General features: G+C 47.7%; 1 protein-coding gene across 13 annotated transcripts in view; it reads left to right on the plus strand.

Annotated features, from left to right (window-relative positions):
• The window catches only part of ANO5 (anoctamin 5), a 182,354-nt gene that overhangs the window by 50,952 nt on the left and 107,699 nt on the right, over nucleotides 1–23,703 (plus strand). For 6 of the 13 annotated variants that reach the window (XR_011024731.1, XR_011024730.1, XM_068260357.1 and 3 more), the window contains 3 exons: nucleotides 394–461; nucleotides 1,717–1,740; nucleotides 4,258–4,305. Coding sequence is in view for 11 of the 13 variants with exons in the window: in XM_068260357.1 (XP_068116458.1) it covers nucleotides 394–461; nucleotides 1,717–1,740; nucleotides 4,258–4,305 (140 nt within the window). In the remaining 2 variants the exon portion in view is untranslated. Of the gene's footprint in view, nucleotides 1–393; nucleotides 462–1,716; nucleotides 1,741–4,257; nucleotides 4,306–15,596; nucleotides 15,639–23,703 lie in introns of all 13 variants that reach the window. The other 7 variants (XM_068260352.1, XM_068260353.1, XM_068260359.1 and 4 more) reach the window with 4 other exon arrangements.

The following is a 23,703-nucleotide window of genomic DNA, read 5'->3' on the forward strand; positions in this document are numbered from 1 at the left end:
AACCACTGCGCCTGCGTTGCCGTGTCCTCGCTCCCGCTGATGTCACCAGGAGCATACTGCGCAGACACAGACCATACTGGGCTTCTGCTATACACTCCTGGTGACATCGGCGGGAGCGAGGACACGGCAACGCAGGCGCAGTGGTTTTCTGACTTTAAAGTCTGAAATTCCAGAAGTGAACCGGAGGCGGGGCCGAAGCATTGTTGAGTGGCTGCGCCAACACAGGATGTCTGCGGGGGACCGTTAAAAGTCCCGGGTAAGTTCAACTCATTTTCCCCCCGACCCCCCCCCTACAGTATCCCTTTAAGAGTTCTTTTTGTGTCTTTTGAGCCCAGATCCTCAGTGCTGCCACCTACATATATATCGGTGTAACTTCTCCTCTCCTTTATCCAGGTGAAGATTTGAACGGGCTGTGTGAAGCTAATTCCAACGCAGATTCGGAGTTGCCGGGGAATTTGGAGGTATTTACAGTTCGGTTTTTCATCAGAAATTTTTGTTGTCATTTTCAGCCAAATCTGCGCTCACCAGTGCTGAACTGTGATTGGTTAAAGGGATCCGAGCACCTAAATAGGAAAATATATAAAATGAGCCTCCACAGTATGTGCTGTTCGGGGGCAGGGGTTTGGTTGATCTGCATTACTTACCTACGAAGAGGGGGGTGACTGCTACTCTGCCCCCTGTCCAAATGGGATCCACCATCTTCCCCAGGAAGAGACGGCAGCTGCAACATTTTAAAAATCCCGGCAGAGTCACGTGGCCTTAGCCACCGCAATGCATGCTGGAAGATGTACTCCCATAGCCTGACTACATCTCCCAGCATGCATTGCGATAGTCAAGAGTACGCAACACTCCCGGGAGCTGTGTATCATGTGACAAACACTAAAGGCCAAATACTAGAGTCCTCTAGTGACCATATAAGGTATTTGCCAGGGTGCCCATAGTTTTTGGCCTCTAGCAACAGGGACAAACAGCTGCCCGGGAGTGAAGAGACTGGGAGAAGACACGAGCGGAAGTGCCGATGGACAAGTAAGAGTTATTAGGCTCAGACACACTATAAGCAGTTTCTGGATGCTTTTTGGCCATCAGAGCTTTCTGAGAGCTTTTTTAAAAAAAATGCTCCCATTGACTTACAGTAAAATTGTGTGATTTTACAACAATCAAGATTTTACCGGGATTTTAATGTAAGTCAACGGGAGCGTTTTTTGAAAAGCTCTCAGAAAACTCTGATGGGTAAAAAGAAAGTGCTCAGAAAAGCGCTTATAGTATGTCTGTGCCCTAACTCTTCTGGCCCTACACTCTGCCCAGGGGGAACATAGGACCCAGCAGGCAGCGCGCACAGATTTTCAAGATTTCAGGCTGAGTACAGTGTTTAGAGCGATTCCATCCGATAGATCCCTGCCTGATAAAATAACTATCTGACAGGGATCTATCTGTTGGCCACATCGACCAGTGTATGGCCAGCTTCAGAGCTGCTGTTCAATCCCTCTGTAGAACCCAGATTGCAACAGCAGCCCTATTGGCACTGGCTGTCTGAAAACTGGAAAACAGAAATTCTGGGTTACAGTTAAGCTGAGTATTGTACCTATACTGTATGGTTTACTGGCAATGACTTTAATAACGCACATGGTTTAAAATTACCGGGTGTTTTTGTGTTGTTGTTTTTTTAAACAATAGCAGATCAGTATCGTCTTCATAAACTAATCTTTTGGTTTCCAGACCAGGACCCTGCCATCCCATCCTGTAAGTGCACAAAACGCTTTTACTGCTGCCATTTCCTGTGTGACTTAAACGCCCCTATTTACATTATAACACTGCTATATTCGTAAAAGTTTATTTCACCGAAGCATTTTGACTTTACAGCCAAGCAGCTTCAAGCTTTCGTAAGCCTGATTTTCAGTGCTGTGCTAATATGCAACTTTCCAAACCTTCATCGCTGTGTACTAATACTGCAATCAAGGAAAACAGAAGGGTGTTCCCCAATAGCAATGTATCAGATGCTTTCATTGGCTAACCTGTAAACTGATTGGTTGCTGTGGGGCATGCCATAATATTTTTGCAGAGCTTTTTTTTTTAAATGATGCACGTGTTGTTCACCTCTATAAAACAAAAGTCTAGAAATCTTAAAATCATATCCTCTTGCCCTCATCATGTACATTGATCTAAAACGTTTCCTGATATATAAAGGCCATTTTGACATGTTTTACCATAAATCTGCTTAAGTGGCAGTCACATGATCCCAAGACTGAGATTATGCTGTACACGTGGTCACTGCTTTGCATGAAAGTGACTTAGCTCTCTTAACAAGACAAGGGTGGGGGTTCGTCCGGGATCTCTATTTGTAAATGTAGCTAGCAGTCAAATGACCACCACTTGCATATTGGATTTATAGTAAGACAAAAATATATTTTTTAATGTTATTAATGATTTTCTGTACATAACTGTATTTGTTTAGAGGGCAGTAAGAGGATATCATCATTTTTAAGCTTCCCAGAGATGACTTCAATTCTTTAACGTAGATTTAACACTGAATGAACCAATGCCCTCAAATGGAAAGTGCCCCTAAAAACTAATTTTGTTATCTTGGCATAGAACTACTAATTTCATCAGTTGCACCCACTCTTGATTCCCACCCTGACTTCTCACTAACGCTAACCATAAGGTGTACAGACATTACTCATTTTCCACATTAAATCGATCCTTTTGATTCAATTATTTTATCAAATCGTAGGAGAATCAAATGTGTTCCATTATGCTCAATCATCGAAGATTGGTCGATATCTGCGCTAATCGACAATATTTCTAGATTGAGCAGGGTGGAATATATCGGTTAATTGTAAAGGATATCAGCTGATGTTTACGTGATTGCGATCAACACAGAATTGATCTTTAGTTTTACCGCATAAATATTGTAAACACCAATATAAAAACAAGCGACCTGTTCAATCGATTAGGGAAGGAGAATTACCAGGATCTCGCTTGCAGTGTATGGGTCACTAAATGATTTGCTAATAATAGACCTCACTTTTTTTTCGATGGCCAAATAGTGTCGATCGCTTAATTGCTGGATGGAAAATTGAGTAAAATATGGGCGCCTTTAGTTTCTCACTAACCACCTCCCTCCTTCACTCATACCTAATTTTAACCACTTCTCGAATTAAACCCTAACACTAACCCTGACCTTTCACCTGACCTTGACCCTTCCCCATCTACAGCCCTTTTTCAAAACTATCAGGAAAACTAAGTCTGTCTAATAGTTCTATATAACTGACAACCCTTCAATAATCCTTAATGGACACTTTACCACTGTACATAGGCACTGTTCACTGTACATAGTAAGATATGGTGTTTCCAGTTTGTGCCAAGATGACTCACTGTCATAATAAATGTCTTCGGTCTGTGTTGCCCATATCGGCCAATCACAGTCTCCAATTCATCTTTCAGTTTGCAGTCAGAAATGGAGATTCCAGCCACTGCAGGCAACACAGACCGAGAAAGGGACACAGGGTGACTAATCTAGTTAACCCATGTATAAAATACATTATTTATAAAAGTTTTTAAAGAATCTAGTGCGACTCCAACCCAGATCTTATTTTTCAAACTTTGTACAGAGTCGTAAGGAGGTGAGCCTCATACACGTTGAACTAAAGTCGTTTGAACCACCCAACTGGTTTTGCTGGATCGGACTAATTTTGTAAAATAAATAAATACAAAAAATAGCCAAAAGACAACAATGAGCAACTGATATCGGGCATTTTGCGCTATTCCTCTGGCTAGTCAACTCAGACGACAGTTGGCCAGATATCGTGTGTACAATATCGTTTAAAAGACATTGTTCTACAGAATGCGCACATGGTCGCTTCAGTTTGTAGACTCAGTTGGTTGTCTCAACTATCGGTGTGCGGAAAATGTCGTCAGAAAGACTTGACGATTGTTTTGGCCGCCGGTAAAGTCGCTGCGGCAATGTTGGTTGTTTGACTGTGGCGACTTTTGTAGAGCGTGTGTACGAACCTTTGACTCTCTGCCACTCAGTGAAAAGCTATGAAAATAACAATGGGTTGGAGTGGTTCTTTAGACTTCTATAAATGTGGCCCAGATTGGGCTCCCTGCATGAATGTTTTACGTTTCTGTTTAATATGGAGCCTAGCACCACCATTGCTAACCTTGTTGCTTTGTTTTATGTTGTATCGAAGCTCTTGTTTTTTGTTTGGTTTGCATCATTACTAACAGCATTATATTTTCCCATAATGCCGCGGGCAGGGCCTGAGCAGCACTGAGAGTACCTTTCTCATCACCAACCATCAGAGGGTAAGAGGCCACGCCCCCGGCTGTGGGGGCACAGTGGTGGCCGGGCTGTCCGTGGTGTAACTGCATGCTTAGCCGTGTGTAGTGCTGTAGTGAACACATCCCAATGCCCTCCCTTTCATGCACTGGCTTTATAGGCCGATATCTCCCAGAGAAGACGTTTCGTGCAAAGATTATATAGGGATTGCAGAGATCCGGGATATGTTGTGCCTCCATCCTTCTCATCATCCTTATCCGGCATTTTATCTGCAACACCAGCCTTTGCTATACTATTTAAGGATTCAAACTGTTTGGAATTCAGTATTTTCAGTCCTCCAGTGACTTCTCCATCCATCTGTCCTGGTTTGTAAGACCTGCTTGTCGGCCCGTTATATAGAAATCCAATCTCAGTACATATTGCTTCTGGCTTCAGTAGGTAAAAAGGATTCAAGTCAAAGTATCCCAGCACACTCCTAAGTATGATTTCCCTACAGTACTTTGTTTCTCCTCCCCTCTCATACTGGTGAGATTTTCCTGCAGTAATTTGTTTCTCTTCTCCTCCCATAATGGTGAGATTCCCTGCATTAGCTTGCGTCTCCTCCCCTCCCACAATGGTGAGATCTCCCTGCAGTAGTTTGTGTATTTTACCCTCCCACAATGGTGAGATCTCCCTGCAGTAGCTTGTGTCTCTTCCCCTCCCGCAATTGTAAGATTTCCCTGCGGTAGTTTGTGTCTCCTCCCCTCCCACAATGGTGAGATTCCCTGCAGTAGCTTGTGTCTCCTCCCCTCCCACAATGGTGAGATCTCCCTGTAGTAGTTTGTGTCTCCTCCCCTCCCACAATGGTGAGATTTCCCTGCAGTAGTTTGTGTCTCCACCCCTCCCACAATGGTGAGATTTCCCTGTAGTAGTTTGTGTCTCCTCCCCTCCCACAATGGTGAGATCTCCTTGCAGTAGCTTGTGTCTCCTTCCCTCCCACAATGGTGAGATTTCCCTGCAGTAGTTTGTGTCTCCTCCCCTCCCACAATGGTGAGATCTCCTTGCAGTAGTTTGTATCTCCTCTCGCTCTACAGCTGTCGTATTTCTCACCGGCGTGGAGTTCAGCTAGCCCGGCAGTCACACAAATGTTAAATATTAATGTTGGGTGAAGTAGCTGTATAAAGAATGCCCCCAGAATTTGTCCCATTAGCACATTCCATAAGCACCAGTCTTGGAAGGGTAACACTGGGATGTGTTCTGTTGGTGAGCGGTTTGGTTGCTGTTGGTTACTAGCTTACTAACTGCTGTGGCATCACGCTGTGTGCATCCCTAACACTGACTATAGCCTCTTGTCTACTTTAACCAGTTTTATTTTCAGGTACAACAGAATTCTGCCGCATCTTCAGATCTTCATTTATTATATGGTTCTAAGTCACCACTTAAGTCACACTACTCGAACACAGCGCAGATTGGACTGTGATCCTTCTGCTGTTGAGATTACCATCAATATCGCGTGCGGCATCTGCCAAAGAACCATTGACTTTGGCCCGTGGGTTGATCGCTGGGCCGTTTGCAGCGTCAGTGTGCTCTGGTGGTAAACAGATATTTAGCCCAATTCGAAGATTGCATGTCAAATTGGGTTATATATAGAATAGTGTGTGTGTACGGCCAACTTTGTAATGCAATTCCGATCCTTATTGGATCACAAAATGCTTGGAAACTGCATGGGGATGTTTCTATTAGTGTGCTGAGTTTGCCATGCGACTGCTCTGCAGTCACTCTGTACGTCCGTTGGATCGTGGCAAAAAAGGGGTTGTAGAAATGCAATTTTTTTTTTTCTATTTCCAAGTGGGGGAAAAAAATTCCTATAGGCATTCCGCTTTGTTTGCAATATTTTTTATTTACAATATCCTCGCCATAATTCCTATTTTATTATTATTATTATTATTATTATTATTTAGTATTTATATAGCGCCAACATATTCTGCAGCGCTGTACAGAGTATATTGTCTTGTCACTTATCTATCCCTCAGAAGGACTTACAATCTAATCCCTACCATACTCCTATGTCTATGTATGTATAGTGTAGTGTATGTATTGTAGTCTAGGGACAATTTAGGGGGAAGTCAATTAACTTATCGCTATGATATTGGGATGTGGGAGGAAACCGGAAAATCCTTTACTCCATGAGTTGCATTCAGAAGAATGACGTCTGCGCTTTAACAAACTGCAGATCATCAGTAGGCCGAGTTCTAAGCCATGACTAGATTTGACTTTAAAGCGGAATATAACCCTGCATTTCAACTTTGCTCTTCTAAAACATTATTTACAGTATATTATATGCAACCAGCATTTTTTTTTTTTTACTAGACCAGCATTGGAAGGGTTACACAGGGCTTTAAAGTTCCTGGAGATTTCTGCAGACGCATCCGAAGCTGAAATAGATACATTTTGTTTACATAAATGTATCTAAGTGTTGAATGTGACTCATCTCTCTGACTGAGAAGGAGCCTGGAGGACAGCCAAACAGTGTGTAACATTTATCAATAGATACATGTAACTAAATAGAATGTATCTATCTGAACTTCTGCATATCTCTCCAGGGAACTTTAAACCTCTGTGTTTAAGGCCCGGTTCACATTAGCGGTGGCTATCCGGAATAGCCGTGCCGGAGCCGCACCGCATGCTGGCCGGACGAAACGGACGCACGGCATAGCAATGTTAAGTCTATGCCAGGGTTCACATGTGTCCGTTTCGTCCGGACCGGAGCCGGACCGGATCCGGACTCCGGTGTCCGTTCCAACATGCGCTATTTTTTGGTCCGGCTCCTCCGGCAGCCGTATCCGGAGCGGAGCCGGACTGCACCATCCGGCCAATGGAAACCAATGAGAACCGGAGAGCGCACAACACACTGGCAAAAAATCCGGATGTTCTACCCCACTTCCTATGCGGATTTTTGCGGCGATATTGGCTGGGGACACATGGGCAAGCATTTTGGAGTGGAGCAGCACAGCTGGATCCGGATCCGGAGATGTTGGCAGCATGTCGGAGGTGGAGGTGAGTGCTAAACAGCAGAGGTTTTTTTTTATACAGGTTGTACTCTTTAAGAATCCGGATCCGGACCGCAACCGTGTTCATACCGCACGGAAACCGTATGCAACCGGACCGGATCCGGACAGGAACCGTACGGTTCAGGTCCGATCCGGCTCCGGTGCGGTCCGGACATCCGGTGCGGTTTTTGCAAAACCGCAAGTGTGAACCGGCCCTAACCCTTCCAATGCTGGTCTAGTAAAAAAAAATGTTTTTTGCATATAATATGCTGTAAATAATATTTTAGAGCAAAGTTGAAATGCAGGGTTATATTCCGCTTTAAAGTACTGCGTAAAACCTCTCAGCCTCCGTTTTAAGTATTGAAAACAGCTCCTGTGGTTTGTATATGAAAGCTCTGGTAATTTAGTTGACTTTGCCCTCTGGGAACACGCTATTACTATAGTGTTTGGAATTTGTACTCGGGTAGAAGGGTCATGTCAGGGTGACACAGGACTCCCCTCTGTGATCATTCAGGAAATGACTTATCAGCTGACTCCTCACAGCTAAAATATGTGCCTGAGCGACTTTAAAAAGGAACCAATCTGATTTTGATGGAGTAACTTCTGCAGAAAGGATTCTGAAAGTGAATCTCGAGTCTGAACGTTTTTTGTATTGCTGTGTCACAACTGGTGGGATGATCCAGCCGCTTCCTGTCCCCAGTAACGGCACAGGAAGTGATGACAAATACCACAGTGGGGACACAGACGATAATAAAACTACTTCCTGCTGCATTCATATCTTTAAAATTAAAAAGGCATTTTGAAAAAAGCAACTGTAATCAAAATAACATAATGAATACAATCCTTTTTTCCCTTTTTTTTTTAATATTCACTTCTAAATGATTTAGTTAGTGTTTGCCTATTGTACGATCTGTACTTTTTCTGATTTACATTCTGAAATGTATTAAACAAAGCAAAAAATAAACAAACTGTTAAATCCATTATAGGGACTCTCTTTACCATTTTAACTCAGTGTAGAATAGGTTCCTTCTGGCCTCCCTCCTGGCCATGGATCATGAGCGCATCTGTACTGGGCATGTGCGAGTCGGGTCTGCACATACCCAGTAGAACAAAGTGCTCATGCAAAGCCATGCGCAAATGGCTTCATTCTATTGGGCTTGCACAAACCATACTCGCTCATGCTTAGTATGCATGCGCTCATCTAAAGCCGAGAGCATGGTCACAATATGAAGAGGGAAGCTACACTGGAACAGAGGACTTGACGAGGATCCAGGAAGACTCTGGACCAGCCAGAGGCTTCCATTTGAATTCTCTCACGGCCAAAAGAAACCTACTCAACTCAACTTTTTGTTGATTAGGTAAAGAGGGTCCTACGCTGGATTAGTGGACTGCAGGAGGACCGGGAAAGCCTCTGGTACCTATAGAGCAGTGCTGTCCAACTTCATGAGCAGGGGGGTTGTCTAGCACCGGATTTTTCGACTGCAGGGGGCAGAGCATCAATGTCCTGGCTTTGAGGGACAGAGCCAAGCGCAAACAAAAGATAGGCATGCCAGAGGAAGGGGCCTGACACAAAAAATAATGGCCCTGGGCCACATTCGGCCTGCGAGCCGCCAGTTGGACAGCCCTGATCCAGAGGATTCCTGCTAATGAGGTATGTAACTTATTTTTTAACCCTTCAGGTGCGCTTCTATTCTAGCGGACTCAGATATCGCACCCCTGTATGGCAGTGCTGCACTGTACACACTGTCAGAAGTGGGATTGTCTGTCCATGGTCCTGCTTTCTCAGTGACATTCCTGCAGTATCTGATCCTTCAGAAAGCAGGCAGTTCTCAGAGAGAAATATTCCAGGAATGTACAGATATCACTGCATGTCTCTGCGTGCATCTCAGACTGCTCCATCAGCTGAACGGTGTCCTCTGTCGCCCCCTGGTGCCAGTCCGAAGATCTGTATACCAGTTACAGACTGACAGGTTGTCTTTTAGGGTGGGTTCACACTGTACAAGATGAAAAACTGATCAGTTTTCTGTTTGAGGCCGGTCGCAAACTTAATAATAGAGATGTGCATTGCACTGCATTGAGGTGGTTTGGATACTTCTGGCGCACCGCGCCGCATCGCGTGAGCTGCGCAAGTCTCCATAGACTACAGCAGGGAAGCGGCACCTAAGAGTAACGCGGGACGACACAGCACCCGAGCCTGAGTGGATCAGTTTGTTACACTGGTCATGTTTCTCTTCCGTTTCGTGTTGCCACCCGATCGCTATCTGTCGCAGCGTTCCTCCGCTGATGCTGCCCCGTCCATTCGGGCCCCTGCACGCTGGAAACACTTGTATACCGATCTCCGAAGCATCAGCCTGTCATCTGTTTGCAAACGATCCATGGGAAACCTCACAGAGCACCAGGGAGGATTTTCATTAGCCCACTGCTCAGAAAACCAAAGCGAATGCTCCCTGGGGAGGAATGATTTCCATTGGTCTATTGCAAACCAATTGTAGCCTGAGGCTTCTGATGGGGCTCTGGGATCGGTATACTCAGGGCAGAGACTAGAGAGGCTCGAGCCTCAGGGCGCAGTGTAGGAGGGGGCGCACAACTCACTCAGCTATCATTCCCCTATTGTGTTTGAAGCAGAGAGAAATAAGAAAAGGGGATACATGCAGGGCCGGATTTAGGCCATGGCCTAGGGCACCACAGGAGCGAGGGCACCAAAGCAGCAGACTAAACTGGTGCAATATTTGTAACTTTGCAAAAGCTGCAATGCAGGGAGATCAGGCAAGTACTCTGCTGCTAGCCGCCTGTGCAGCAGCCATCTTGCTCTCTGTGCACATTTGCATTGTGGCCGGCAGCTATGGCCTTGGGCATCATTGGAGACAGAAGGGAAGAGGAAGCTTCTGCACTGGAGACGAGTGGAGAAATGAGTGACACTGATTGCTGCTACAGTGTGAAGGTGAGCTGGCTACCTGTACGGAAGGGGGGTGGGAAAAGGAGAGATTACGGGAGTCATCTGGCTACCTATACTGGAGGGAAAGGGGTTATCTGGCTACCAATACTGGAGGGAAAGGGGGAGGGGTTATCTGGCTACCAATACTGGAGGGAAAGGGGTTATCTGGCTACCAATACTGGAGGGAAAGGGGGAGGGGTTATCTGGCTACCAATACTGGAGGGAAAGGGGTTATCTGGCTACCAATACTGGAGGGAAAGGGGGAGGGGTTATCTGGCTACCAATACTGGAGGGAAGGGGGAGGGGTCATCTTCCTACCTATACCGAATAGGGGGCGGCTGGTGACAGTGGCCTTGGGCAGTAAAATGTGCAAATCCGGCCCTGGATACATGGCAGTGACTCAAGCCAGATAACTAGTTATTAAGGTGTTGGGAGCCATGGGGTGCCTCTTAGTCTAATAGCAGTCAGTGTGTGACGGCTGGGGTGGGGGAGATGGAGGAGCGCACTTTGGTGTCTCAGCCTTGGGTGCTGGAGGACCTTGTCCCGGCTCTGGGTATAATGGCATTTTTAGCATGCAGGGACCTGTATAGACCGTGGCAGGTGAGTATTTTGCAAACGTACACCACAAGCAGCCTAGTGAGAACGGAGACCATCCATTTTCTCATAGGGTATCTTTGGTTCTGTCGCCATCCGCTTCGCCAGGCTGATATGGAGTTATCCCAGAGTACCTATAACAGGGCTGGGCATTCAGAGTTTGCAGAGTTCCGAGCGGGCGGCGGGGGATTTGAAACTCGCCTTCAATTACTGCTTCTCGCATCGCGTCTCCATTGCAACAAGACGTCACATGATGTGATGTCAGGACGTGCCAGCGTAATACGCTGGCGCATCACGCCCTGTAACCATGGAGACGCAATGTGAGAAGCGGTAATTGAAGGGAAGTTTCAAATCCCCCGCCGCCCGCTCGGAACTCTGCAGGGAAGGAGGGGGATCTGCCCGCCTATCGGTGTGCTGGTGTGACAGCGCAAGCGAGCCTAATCCGGCCCGCGGACCGTAGTTTGCCCAGCGCTGACCTATACTATAGAAAATCTAAAGCTAGGTGCACATGATGCAATTTTCTGACAGATTTACTGTCAGATCGATTATTTCCAACATGTCCGATTCTGATTTCCAATCGATTTTTCTAACAAATTTCCGTTCAGATCGGACATGTTGGAAATAGTTGATCTGACAGTAAATCTGTCAGAAAATTGCATCGTGTGTACCTAGCATTATAGCGTTGTCTCCATCAGCAGGCCCTGGCAGCCATTTTTATGGAGTTCTTTACTGTGTCTGACTGCCTTACATAAGGTTGTAGAGGTAAGGAAAGAAGGACCTAGTGCCATTGTTCTAAAGAAGATGAAATACGATATGCAGCAGGCACGAGAAAAGAGAGATTGTGTCCGAACAAATAAAGCTTGAACAAATAAACCAAAAAAACCTGTTTCAAAGCTGAAGAACAGCAGCATGTGGGGGGAGGAGGGGGTCATAAATGATGGTAAATTTTACTATATTATATAAGTGTAGAGTTGACAATTGCATAACGATTTTATAACCACCAAAATAGGATAATTAGCTTATAATTCATAAATTCATAAAGCATTACCGCATTTGGTAATGCAGAAAACAGCTGATTTTACTGAGTACTAAGGAAAATGTCAATTCATCAAGGCTGGCAAGCTGAATTTACCGAGCAGTGAGGAAAATTACCGACTTGTGCGGTAAACACCTCAACACATGTCAGTAAATGTCAATTTATAAAGACTACAACATGCGGTAAAGCCCAGAAACCTTGCCGGCAGCTCTGATGTGGCGTAATCAGTGCAGAGACTGAGACTGTGGGGAACCAGCCATGACTCGCAGAAGCAGAAAGATCTATGGCTGACAGGAGCAGAACCAATAGAAACAGCCCCCGTCTCCTGCAAGTCCCACTGATCGGATGTTGATAGGCTGGGAAGACTTCTTGGGAGGGACAAGCTTTTCTACCCCCCAGGCAGCGAGCAGAGAGAACGGACAAAAGAGGCTCCCCCGGAGTCCTTTGGCCGTAAAGTTTTAGGTTCCTGTTTGAAGATGCGGAGGAACTAGTGGGGAAATCCCCTAAGCAAGGCATATTTAAAATTTCTTGGAGTTTATCTAAGCTGTTACAATTGAATAAAATGTTAAGAAAGACTAATGGACAGATTCAGAGGAAGCAGAGGCAGTATAACAAACATGCACATTCTAATGCAGGGGTCTCAAACTCAATTTACCTGGGGGCCGCAGGAGGCAAAATCAGAATGAGGCTGGGCCGCAAAATGGGCGTGGTCATGACATCATGTGGGCGGGGCTAACTAATGTAGTTGCATAAAAAAAATATGAAGTAAATGCACATCATGACAGACAGCGTTACCCCAGTAAATGCACATAAGAGACAGCGTTACCAGTCCAGGGGAGTGCTCACTCAGTCAGGCAGACCTGATGGTGGGTGGTGGTGGTGCCTGCTGCTGGTGCTGCTAGGCCGCTCAGCACAGGAGGGCAAAAAACAATTTGGAAGTTGGCTGGCTACAGGACAGGAGTCAGGAGGACACCCACCCACCTACCCACCGCACCCTGCACCCACCTTGTCTCGTCTGAGTTCCGACTTAAGTTCCGAGTCCTGCCTGGCTGTCTAGCTGAGCTTCTGGGGGGCTTCAATAGGGGCTAATGATGCGCCAGCCGGAGCTGAAGCCTGGGTAAGCCCCAGCGTGGTGCCGCCCCTGGCTGCAGAGCCCCCAATTCCCCCGGGGGGCAGTCTGTCCGGTATTTCCTGGAAGGGGCAGAGCTTTCAGCTTCAGCTCTGCCCCTCCTGACGTCAATCGCGGCGGATCGCCGCCTCTGCCCGCCCCTCTCACTCTTCCTTCACAGAGGGGCGGGCAGAGGCGGCGATCCGCCGCGATTGACGTCAGGAGGGGCAGAGCTGAAGCTGAAAGCTCTGCCCCTTCCAGGAAATGCAGGCGAATTGCCCCCCGGGGGAATAGGGGGCTCTGTAGCCCTCATTTTGCGGCGGGGACAGGCGGATTAACTATGGGAGCACTGAAGCGAACAAAAGTAGTTCGCTTCAGCGTCTTGCCGGCGCGGGCCGCAAATCAATGTAACGAGGGCCGCAAATGGCCCGCGGGCCGCGAGTTTGAGACCCCTGTTCTAATGGGATGTTGGGATGCCTCTTACTATTGTAATGCCCTCACTGCACGGAACAGCTTGGAACAACACAGAGACGGCTCCACACTGCTCTGCTGTTACCAAACAGGTTTTTGTCAATGGGCTTCGGTAAATTATTGAACTTCTACCGCAGCTGTGAATTTTTTTATGAATTGAAAGACAAAAGTCTAAAATCCTGAATGCGGTATTCTAACGACCTAACTTTGTTGTCGCACAGCCTTTTATGAATCGAGGCCTATATAGGAATCAAGCTTTAGGTGCCCGTTAACGGTACAATTTTTCACTAAATGCGTTATTTTGATGTGATTTGAATGATTGTAAGTAATCTGGAGGCAATTTTTGAATGTTCACATTTACTGAACGTTTCTTTCTTCAAATTCGATCATTAATTCCAACTTTTGGATCAATGTGGTCCTATTTAGCGATCGACCAAATAATCGGTCATTATCGATTGCCTTCATAAATGGCGCATTTTCTGTACAATGCAATCGTAAAAATCGCATCGAAAGATCGCACTTGGTGAAAAAATTGTACCGTTAGTGGGCACCTTTAGGAGTGACCCTCAGGGTAACGAGATCTAAAAATACAGTAATGACTGCTTTACCTAAAAACCTACCAGGGATATGAGACCCCATTATTATTATTTTTTATATAGCGCCAACATCTTCTGCAGCGCTTTACAGGATAGATAGATAGATAGATAGATAGATAGATAGATAGATAGTCATGTCACTTAACTGTCCTTCAGAGGAGCTCACAATCTAATCCCTACTATAGTCTTATGTCTAATATATATGTTACGGCCAGAACCCGAAGTGTGGCCACTTCTAGTTCTGGGCGGCCACTTCGGGTTCTGGCCGGCCAATGTGCGAAGTGGCCGCAGCGCAGCGGCCAATGTTAGGAATGGAATGTTTCCTTTGATTATTAATGTAGTTTTCCGGCCGTCTCTGGCCGCAAATGTAGCAAAACAGTTAGTTCATTTAATTAAATGAAGCTGGCGGCAATGTAGATGGATGAAGCCGCCCGGCTTCTGCTCCGCCTCCTCTCCTCCGCCCCTGCCTCTCTCTCCTCCCCGATACTGGCAGCGGGGGACATGCGTGTCCCCTCCAGAGTCGTTCGTCGCGGCAGGCAATCCTGTCGTTCTTCCCTGCAGAGCGGGTGCCGGCAGAAGCAATGTCTGCAGCCTCCCCGCTCTGCTTTCCTGCCGCCACGAACGACTGACGAGCTGGCGGCTCCGCCTCCTCTCCTCCGCCCCTGCCTCTCTCTCTCTTCTTCGGGCAGCCGGCGGGGACACGCGTGTCCCCGAGAGTCGTTCGTGGCGGCAGGAAAGCAGAGCGGGGAGGCTGCAGACATTGCTTCTGCCGGCACCCGCTCTGCAGGGAAGAACGACAGGATTGCCTGCCGCGACGAACGACTCTGGAGGGGACACGCATGTCCCCCGCTGCCAGTATCGGGGAGGAGAGAGAGGCAGGGGCGGAGGAGAGGAGGCGGAGCAGAAGCCGGGCGGCTTCATCCTTCTACATTGCCGCCAGCTTCATTTAATTAAATGAACTAACTGTTTTGCTACATTTGCGGCCAGAGACGGCCGGAAAACTACATTAATAATCAAAGGAAACATTCCATTCCTAACATTGGCCGCTGCGCTGCGGCCACTTCGCACATTGGCCGGCCAGAACCCGAAGTGGCCGGCCAGAACTAGAAGTGGCCACACTTCGGGTTCTGGCCGTAACATATATATCTAAGGCCAATTTTACGGGGAAACCAATTAACTTATCTGCATGTTTTTGGGATGTGAGAGAAAACCAGAGTGGCGGAGGAAACCCACCCAGACACGGGGAGGACATACAAACTCTGTGCAGATAGCACCCTGCCTGGGTTTCAGACCAGGGACTCAGCACTGCAAGGTAAGAGTGCTATCCACTACGCCACCATGCTGCCCGCAGTCCCCGTCATTACATTGGCCATGTCAGATGAGAGAAGTTAAATTTAGAGGTCCCACCACCAGAGTTCCTGTGGAAAGGCGGACATAGGCGTCCGGCCACGCAAGTCAGAAGCAGCAGATGGGATGGGAGGGGCCCTTAGGGGTGCAACTTTCATGGTTGGAGAGATAAATTGTAAAATTCTCCTCATCGCTTCACAGAAATGGCGCAAGCACGGGCTGTTCCTGAGGAGTCGTCTGAGGGTAAACGGAGACTGCTTGTGCTGTGGTTTGATCAGGTGTGCTCGACGACCGCCAAATCTAAACTGCTGATTAAAGTGTTTGTGTGTGTAAAATCCTGTGAGGGGTGAAGCTAAATTTAAGGGGGGTCTCCATCGGCACGACTTTAGTTTTTGGACTTATGCAATCCCTCTTAGAGGACACATCCAAGGACCTGTAATTTTTTTTTAAAAAATCCACCTACCCGGGGCTTCCTCCAGCCCCTTGCAGCCGTCCTGTGCCTTAGCCGCAGCTCCGGTGGCCCAGGGTCCCCTCCAGCCCAATATGCCCACTATGCCTATGCGAGCGGCTCTGTCGCACTGACATCATCCGGACTGTACTGCGAAGGGGCAGTAGTTTTGTGTCTGCGCAGTTCAGCACGAATGATGTCAGTGCGACTCTGTGAGCCACACGCTGGAGCGAAGGAAAATGCTGACCTGGCGAGGTCGCCATCTGCACTGGAGGGGACTGGGAGCCACCGGAGCTACGGCGAGGGCACAGGACGTCTGAAGGAAGCCCGAAGTAAGTAAATTTTTGATTTTTAATTACCCTGGACCTTCCCTTTAAGCATATAAAGCATATTTTGCTTCATTGTTGTGGCTTGTCTAGCAATAGCTTAAAAAAGAAACCTCTAAATACCTTTTAGGTATTGGAGAAATAGCAGTCACCTGACCTGGCCAGTCCTATGTGAGCTGCTAGCACCTGACAGCACCTTCAAGCAGCCTTTGCTTTGGTCTCAGAGACTCCTTTCCTGGGTCCATAGAAATGATCAATACTATGTTGTGAGGTTATGCCCCCCCTCCAAAATGCTGGAAGACTTCGGGGGAATGGGTCACCTGACCTCATTTCTTATAGACTTATTTTGCTATGGCTTTTTTTTAAACCATGCCTCATACATTGAGTATACAAGACGTGGGTGAATGTTTCTGCTGAATGTAGCATTTTAGGTTTGGTGGTCTTGCAAGTGCAGTTTGTTGTATTTATAATTGTTTTAACTACTGGCTGTGGTTTTTGTGCATGCCTTGATCTTCTGCGTTGAGACTCTCTAACCAGAAAAGGTTAATATGCTGTTTAGCATGTTTTGCTTCAGACACACAATCCTATACAGTCACCCACAATGATCACTGCTCAGTTCTGTGAATGTACGCTGTAGCTGAGCACCGTGTGCTGCTCTATGGAGAGGGGGGGAGAGCAGATGAGCAGCACATGAGTGAGTGCCGTCCTGCAATATAAGTAAGGAAAAAAGCACTCGTCATTTAGGCCAAGTTCACTCTTGTTGAATTTACGAGGGTCATGCAGGATTACAATTTGTGTTTGTCGGTCGCGTAATGTATTTAGAATATGGAGGCTAACATATTTAATATTAAACAATACCAGTTCCCAGGCTGTGCTGATGATCCTCTGGCTCCAATACTTGTAGCCATAGACCCCGAACAAGCATGCAGATCAGGTGTTTCTGACAAAGTTTACACCCGATTAGCTGTATGCTTGTTTCAGGTGTGTGATTCAGGCACTACTGATGCCAGAATGATCTGCAGGACTGCCAGGAAACTGGTGTTGATTAAAAGGAAATACACCTCTTAGGCCCCGTTCACATTGCACATGTTGCCGTCTGTATTTCGGGAACGTGTGCAGGAGGCAGACATGCACGACATCAGACTGCACTGTCACACTGCATGCGTTCCGGACCAGTGCGGTCAGCGAACGCATGCTGCACGCATTTTTCCTGAAACGCGCAGCTGACCCATTCACTACAGTGAATGGGTATCAGCCACGCAACGCATGCAAACGCAAATGGCGTGAGTTCGTACGCATTGCGTTCCGATCGCACGGCCATCTGCGTTTGGTAACATGAACGTGGCCTTACTTTACGTTGCTTTTACATTTTCCTGCGGGGCTTGGAGGTCCGATGGGGTGTCTCTTTGGGCAATAAGATAATTAATAGTGCTCAGATCAGACTTAAAGTGTACCTGAAATGAAGGGAAAAAAGTTTTATACGTACCTGGGGCTTCCTCCAGCCTGTTCACTCCCTTGTCGCATTCCTCTGCCGCCTGCAGCCTCCGCAATCTGGCCCGGTAATTCCGCTAGTCGAGCCAGACTGCGCAGGAGCAGTGCAGCCGAGGGCACTCCCCCGTCTCGCTCCTACGACTGGAAGCGTACTGCGCAGGCCGGGCCACGCATACGCAGTAAGCCCCCAACTCCCGCAGTTACCGGGCCGGATTGCAGAGGCTGCAGGCAGTGAAGGGGGATGACGAGGGACTACTCAGTGGGTAGGGGGCTGCAGAAAGCCCCAGGTATGTGTAAAACTTTATTTGATCGTCTCGGGTTCCCTTTAAAGTGGACCTGAACTCTTGCACAAGACAGAAGGAAAATAGAAATGCATCCTGTATGTATTTAGAGAGTGCAGCCTGTCTAATTCCCCCTCATCTGTGACTAATCACCACCGTAATGTGATGTCAGCTCATGAATCTCCTCCGCCACAGCAGAGCAGCTAATTGGTAAACGCAGGATGTTAACCCTATGTAGACACACTGCAGATTTATTGCAGGATTTGTATCAGCTGTAACAAATGTTTTTCTTTAGAGGTTACATAGTTACATAGTTATTTTGGTTGAAAAAAGACATACGTCCATCGAGTTCAACCAGAAAACAAAGTACAACACCAGCCTGCTCCCTCACATATCCCTGTTGATCCAGAGGAAAGCGAAAACCCCTTACAAGGCATGGTCCAATTAGCCCCAAAAGGGAAAAATTCCTTCCCGACTCCAGATGGCAATCAGATAAAATCCCTGGATCAACATCATTAGGCATTACCTAGTAATTGTTGCCATGGATGTCTTTCAACGCAAGGAAAGCATCCAAGCCCCCTTTAAATGCACGTATAGAGTTTGCCATAACGACTTCCTGTGGCAATGCATTCCACATCTTAATCCGGTTAAGGTTATTATGCTGTTGCGTATCTTTCAGAGCAGAGAGGAAGTTCTGAGTTCAGGTCCACTTTAATGGAATGTTGTGTTTGGAGTAAAACTCTTCTGTAGTCAAACTTGCCTGGAAGGATTATTAAGGTATTTAAACTCTTCACACCAGAGCTCCTCACAGCTGACCCAGATTCTCTGATAAGCATGTGCTGCAGATTGGCTGAAGCCTCCGCTCTCCAGGATGTGAGGTTGTGCAGACTCTGCGGAGAGCACATTCCCCAGAACGTGTTACACAGATGTTTGGTTATTAATAACGATGTCACCAAACCAGCCTTCCACTTCCTTTGTGAAGGATTGCGGTCACTAGATGGTTAAAGGGAAACTTCAGCTTGTTTTTATGTAAGCATGGAAAGCACAGCTGTACCACAGAGTTCCCCTTACACTAAAGCTAAGTACTCGTCACCCATCAGGGATCAGGAAACCATCCCCCAGGCGAAAATTCAGGAAACACTGCTGTACAAACACATTCCTAGCCTTGAGGCTAGCGATGTGTTCTGTTGCAGTGGAGGGAGGGCAAATAGCAGAGCGGCTTTAAAGTGTACCAGAGATTTATACAGTATTAAAAAAAAAAATTCATACTTACCTGGAGTTTCCTCCAGAGTGCCCCACCATCCTCTGCCTCCTCAATTTTCCGTAAGGGGTCCCGGTATCTTCATGCAGTCGGGGCAGTGCAGCTGCGCACGCTCTCCTGTCTCGCTCCTGCGGGCAGGAGTGTTCTGTGCAAGCTACTGGCGGCGAGGGCAGGCATGCGCAGCCACCCATTTGCAGTAAGCCTCTTTTAATCAGTCGGGGTAAAAATAACATTGCGACCGGTATTGCTCAGGCATTGGGGGTCGTTCCAACCGGACAGACCTTCAAAGAGAAGCCAAGGCGGCGTTATGTACAAATAAAATACTACCTGATTAGGGGGGGGGGGGGGGGGGGGCGGGACTCGTTGTTTAGCTGGATCCAGAGCCGGGCCGAGACATAGGCTGGAGAGGCTCCAGCCTCAGGGCGCAGTGTAGGAGGGGGCGCACAATTCATTCAGCTGTCATTCCTAATTGTGTTTGAAGCAGAAAGAAATAAGAAAAGGGGATACATAGCAGTGACTGCAGGCCAGATAACTAGATATTAAGGTGTTGGGGAGGTTGTGAGCCCTGTGGCCCTCTTAGTCTAATAGCAATCAGTGTGTGACGGCTGGGGTGGGAGGGATGGGGGGGGCGCACTTTGGTGTCTCAGCCTTGGGTGCTGGAGGACCTTGTCCCAGCTCTGGCTGGATCAGGTAACATACATCACTGCTGCTCCCCGATACTCCTGAAGCCTTTAATGCCTTAGTTTCACTTTCAGGGGTCACAACGTTGCATAACTCTGTGATCCCATCAGAGTACTACAGAACTCAGAAAGGCGGGGTAGGGATGGGATAACACAGTGAAGGGCCAATAAGAGCAGGGAGGAGGCGTTCCTAACTCCCACAGGGGGGCGTATTTGCAGGAGTGCCTCTCCTGCAAAGGATGCTCCTTAACCTCTTAGATTGCCAACAAGCTGCATGTTATCAATTTCAGTCGCGGCGCAGGAGGGCTGAGAGCAGCACAGAGGGGACACAGAGGCATAGGTGAGAGCAAGGAACTTGCCTCTGTGTCCCATATGCACTTCCGCGCATGCGCTGAAGAGCCGACTGGCGCAACTGAGCCAGATTACCTGGAGTGATTGCGGCTGAACAGAGGCACCCTGACGACAAGGGCTGGGGGAATCACTGGGTAAGTATCAATTCTTTTTAATCCGACATCTCAGGTACACTTTAAGCAGGGCTACCTCCTTAAGGCCCCATTCACAGTGGAGCGTTTTGCCGCGATTTTGCGATTTTTTTCGTTTTTTTTTGTTGTTTTTTTTTAGCGTTACCGTAATGAAACCCTATGTGCCCATTCTTACTTGGGCGATTTGCGCTAATCGCCACAAATTGCCCAAAAACGCGAACCGCAAACTCGTCGCCCGCACCATTTTCAGGCGATTTTCCCGGCGATCGCATTTCAGTGCTAATAGAAGCGCTAAACGCGATCGTGGCAAAATCGCTGCATTGTTCAGTGATTTTTTTTTTTCTGCGTGAAATTGCGTAAAAATCACTCCTGCAAAACGCCGGAAAAAATCTCCGACGTTTTGCGTTTCTAAGTGTGAATGGGGCCTTAGGCTAGTTTACAGTGCCCAGCTGCGATACAGAATGTCAACTCCCTGCCCATACAGATCTTCAGTACTGCGTTGTAACTGATCGCGTTATTCTAACTCTCTACATGTAGGCTTTGTATTAAACTCTTATGTCCAGTCTCCATTGCAGATCACAGTCATTATAACCCATCCGTTATGCAACTGACCACTGTGAACCTATCCTAAGAGAAGAAGCTGCTCCTGTGTGTTTGACGCTTGCAGCAATTTACCTCTTCTTTCTTTGAAATCCCTGTTTTTACCTGTTATTAGCTCGCCCCTCCCACATGTTTATACTTCGATTCCTGAATTCGTTTAACCGCCGCATTCATCCCGTCTTGGCAGGGCGGCCGGTTCCTAGGTGGATGTGTTGACATTACTCACACTTTCCGTACGTGGCCGCGGAGATCCCTCTAAGTAATTATTGAGCTGGCAGCAGGCGGCGGTGTGAGGTTGGCAGCGCCGGTTGGGTGTGTGGAATGGAGTTAGGAAATGCATTATTCATGGTCTCCGTGATGTTGGTGGCGCTGGAGGTGTTGTGTTACCACCATTGTGTATTCTGAGGACGCTGGACTCTGTCCAGACTCATTTGTAAGATGACTAATTCATCCTGTCCACCTCTCGCCTCTCCTGCATATCACATGACCGTCACAGGTTATATAATGAGCCAGAACTGCACGGCAGGGCTTTTTGGGGAGTGCCAAGTAGCGCCAAAGCTTGCCGCGGCTATCTGGCGATTGCTGGACCCCGAATTGCGTCTCCTTCCGGGTTGCTACGACTCGGAGGGAGAATAGTATTTAGCGCCACCCCAAGTTTGTGCAGCATCAGGGTGAGCCATCATTCCTCTCACCCCGTGCCAAAAAGCCCTGCGCCGACACCAAATATACGCCCAGGACTAGCCTATGATCTGTGCGTCCACTCTTTAAATGGTTAGATGATGACCCCTCCCCATGAGACAGTGGAGTAGATAACATGACACCTACTGATATGTGCTCTGGTAACAGGGCGGGACACTTTGAAAGCCCTGTACTCAAGCTAGGTTAAAGACAGCTATAGTGGCTGCCTCAGCTGATAATCCCGTGTGCGCACAGAGACCCCCAACCAGCGGCCGCCAGGCGGATCAACTCAGCTGAGCTGATAGCTTTGCCACCAACTGTACAGTGTTTGCCCCTTCGGGCGACATCTGTCAAGAGTGTGTACGGGCCATCAATTGTGTGTACGCTGCATTACATTAGAGACATGAAAAGGTCCTCTGGATCTCACACCTCTATCCAAATGCTCAGTGTAGTTGAAAGCTGTTGATGCACTGATTAGGGCAGCCTTTCTCAACCTTTTTACCCCGGAGGAACCCTGAAAATAACTTTTAAATCTCAAGGAACCCCTGCAAACAATTTTTTGAACTTGAGGAACCCCTGCATTTATTTTGCAGGAGGCATGGTCTTAAAAATAGATGAGATTGTTTTTCACGACTCCCTATTACACTGCCACTTATTATACTGTCTCCTAGTTTTTTAAATGTGCTCATTATTATTCTGACCCCCAATTTAGTGTTTCATTTTACAGTACCCCCTATGCCCCTATTACAATGAGTTCTGTTATACTTCCCCCCCCCCCCCCCCCCACGATGGGGGAAAATCCCAAGGAACCCCTGCAGAGTACTCAGGGAACCCTGGTTGAGAAAACCTGGATTAGTGCATTTAAACGAGTGGGTGGCAGTAAGCCGTTATATTAACCTGTTTCATGGCTTCTTTTCCTCCATCGGCGGCTCTGAACTTCCGGCAGGTCTTCTGGGTCCCGGTCACATCCGATCACATGACATTACAACGCTGACATGGTCTCCTGAGAACGTCATATCATGTGATCGGAACCAAGAAGACAAGTTGGGATTACACTCCGCCGTGGTGGAGGAAGAAGCCGATCCAGTCGATTAGACAGGTGTGTATGAAAGCTTCTTGCCACCACATTCCCTACCTACCAGGCTAGGGAAGGCACACTTCCCCAGCAGCAGAAAAAAAATGAACCCCTGCAGCCAAATAATGTTTTACTTTACTTGTCTGCTAAAGGGTTAATGTGCAAACATATCTAGTTTTTTGTGTTTAACCTCTTCAGGACAGGTCCACAGGCTTAAAGCCCCCCCCCCCCCCCCCCTCCCTAAAGACCAGGCCATTTTTTGTTAAATAGGTCACTGCAGTTTTAAAGGGAACCAGAGAGGTTGGGGGGAAGCTTTAATATATACCTGGGGCTTCCTCCAGCCCCATAGGCACGGATCGCTCCCACGCCGCCGTCCTCTGCTGCCTGGATCCGCCGGTACCGGGTCCCGTCATTGCCGCTAGTCGGCCGGCGGACGCGGCCGATTCGCCGCATCACACGGAGCTCCTTCTATACAAGTACGCATGAGGCTGCCTGCTGTGCAGCCGCATGCGTACATGTATGGAGGGAGCCCCTGTGATGCGGACAATTGGCCGCGTCCGCCGGAAGTGACGGGCCCGGTAACGGCGGTTCCAGGAAGCGGAGGATGGCGGCGTGGGAGCGATCCAGGCTTATGGGGCTGGAAGAAGCCCCAGGTATGTATAAAGGCTTGTTCTTTTTTTTTCAGCCCGTTCCTCTCTGGTTCCCTTTAAGGCCAAGCTGCAGGGCCGCACGACACAGCACATAAGTGATCCCCCCCCCTTTCTCCCCACCAACAGAGCTCTCTGTTGGCGGGGTCTGATCGCCTCCAGGTTTGTTTGTTTATTTTAAATATTTATTGTATTATTATTATAATTTTTTTATTATTTAAATTCCCCTCCCTCCCCCCTCTCCTGTCTGCCTATCACAGCGATCGGCTGTGATAGCCTTCAGCCTATTACAGCAGATCGCTTCTGTGTCACACGGCTGTCCCCAGTACAGCACTGCTT

This window comes from Hyperolius riggenbachi, chromosome 11 (genome assembly GCF_040937935.1).
Source record: "Hyperolius riggenbachi isolate aHypRig1 chromosome 11, aHypRig1.pri, whole genome shotgun sequence".
NCBI classification, from domain to species: domain Eukaryota; kingdom Metazoa; phylum Chordata; class Amphibia; order Anura; family Hyperoliidae; genus Hyperolius; species Hyperolius riggenbachi.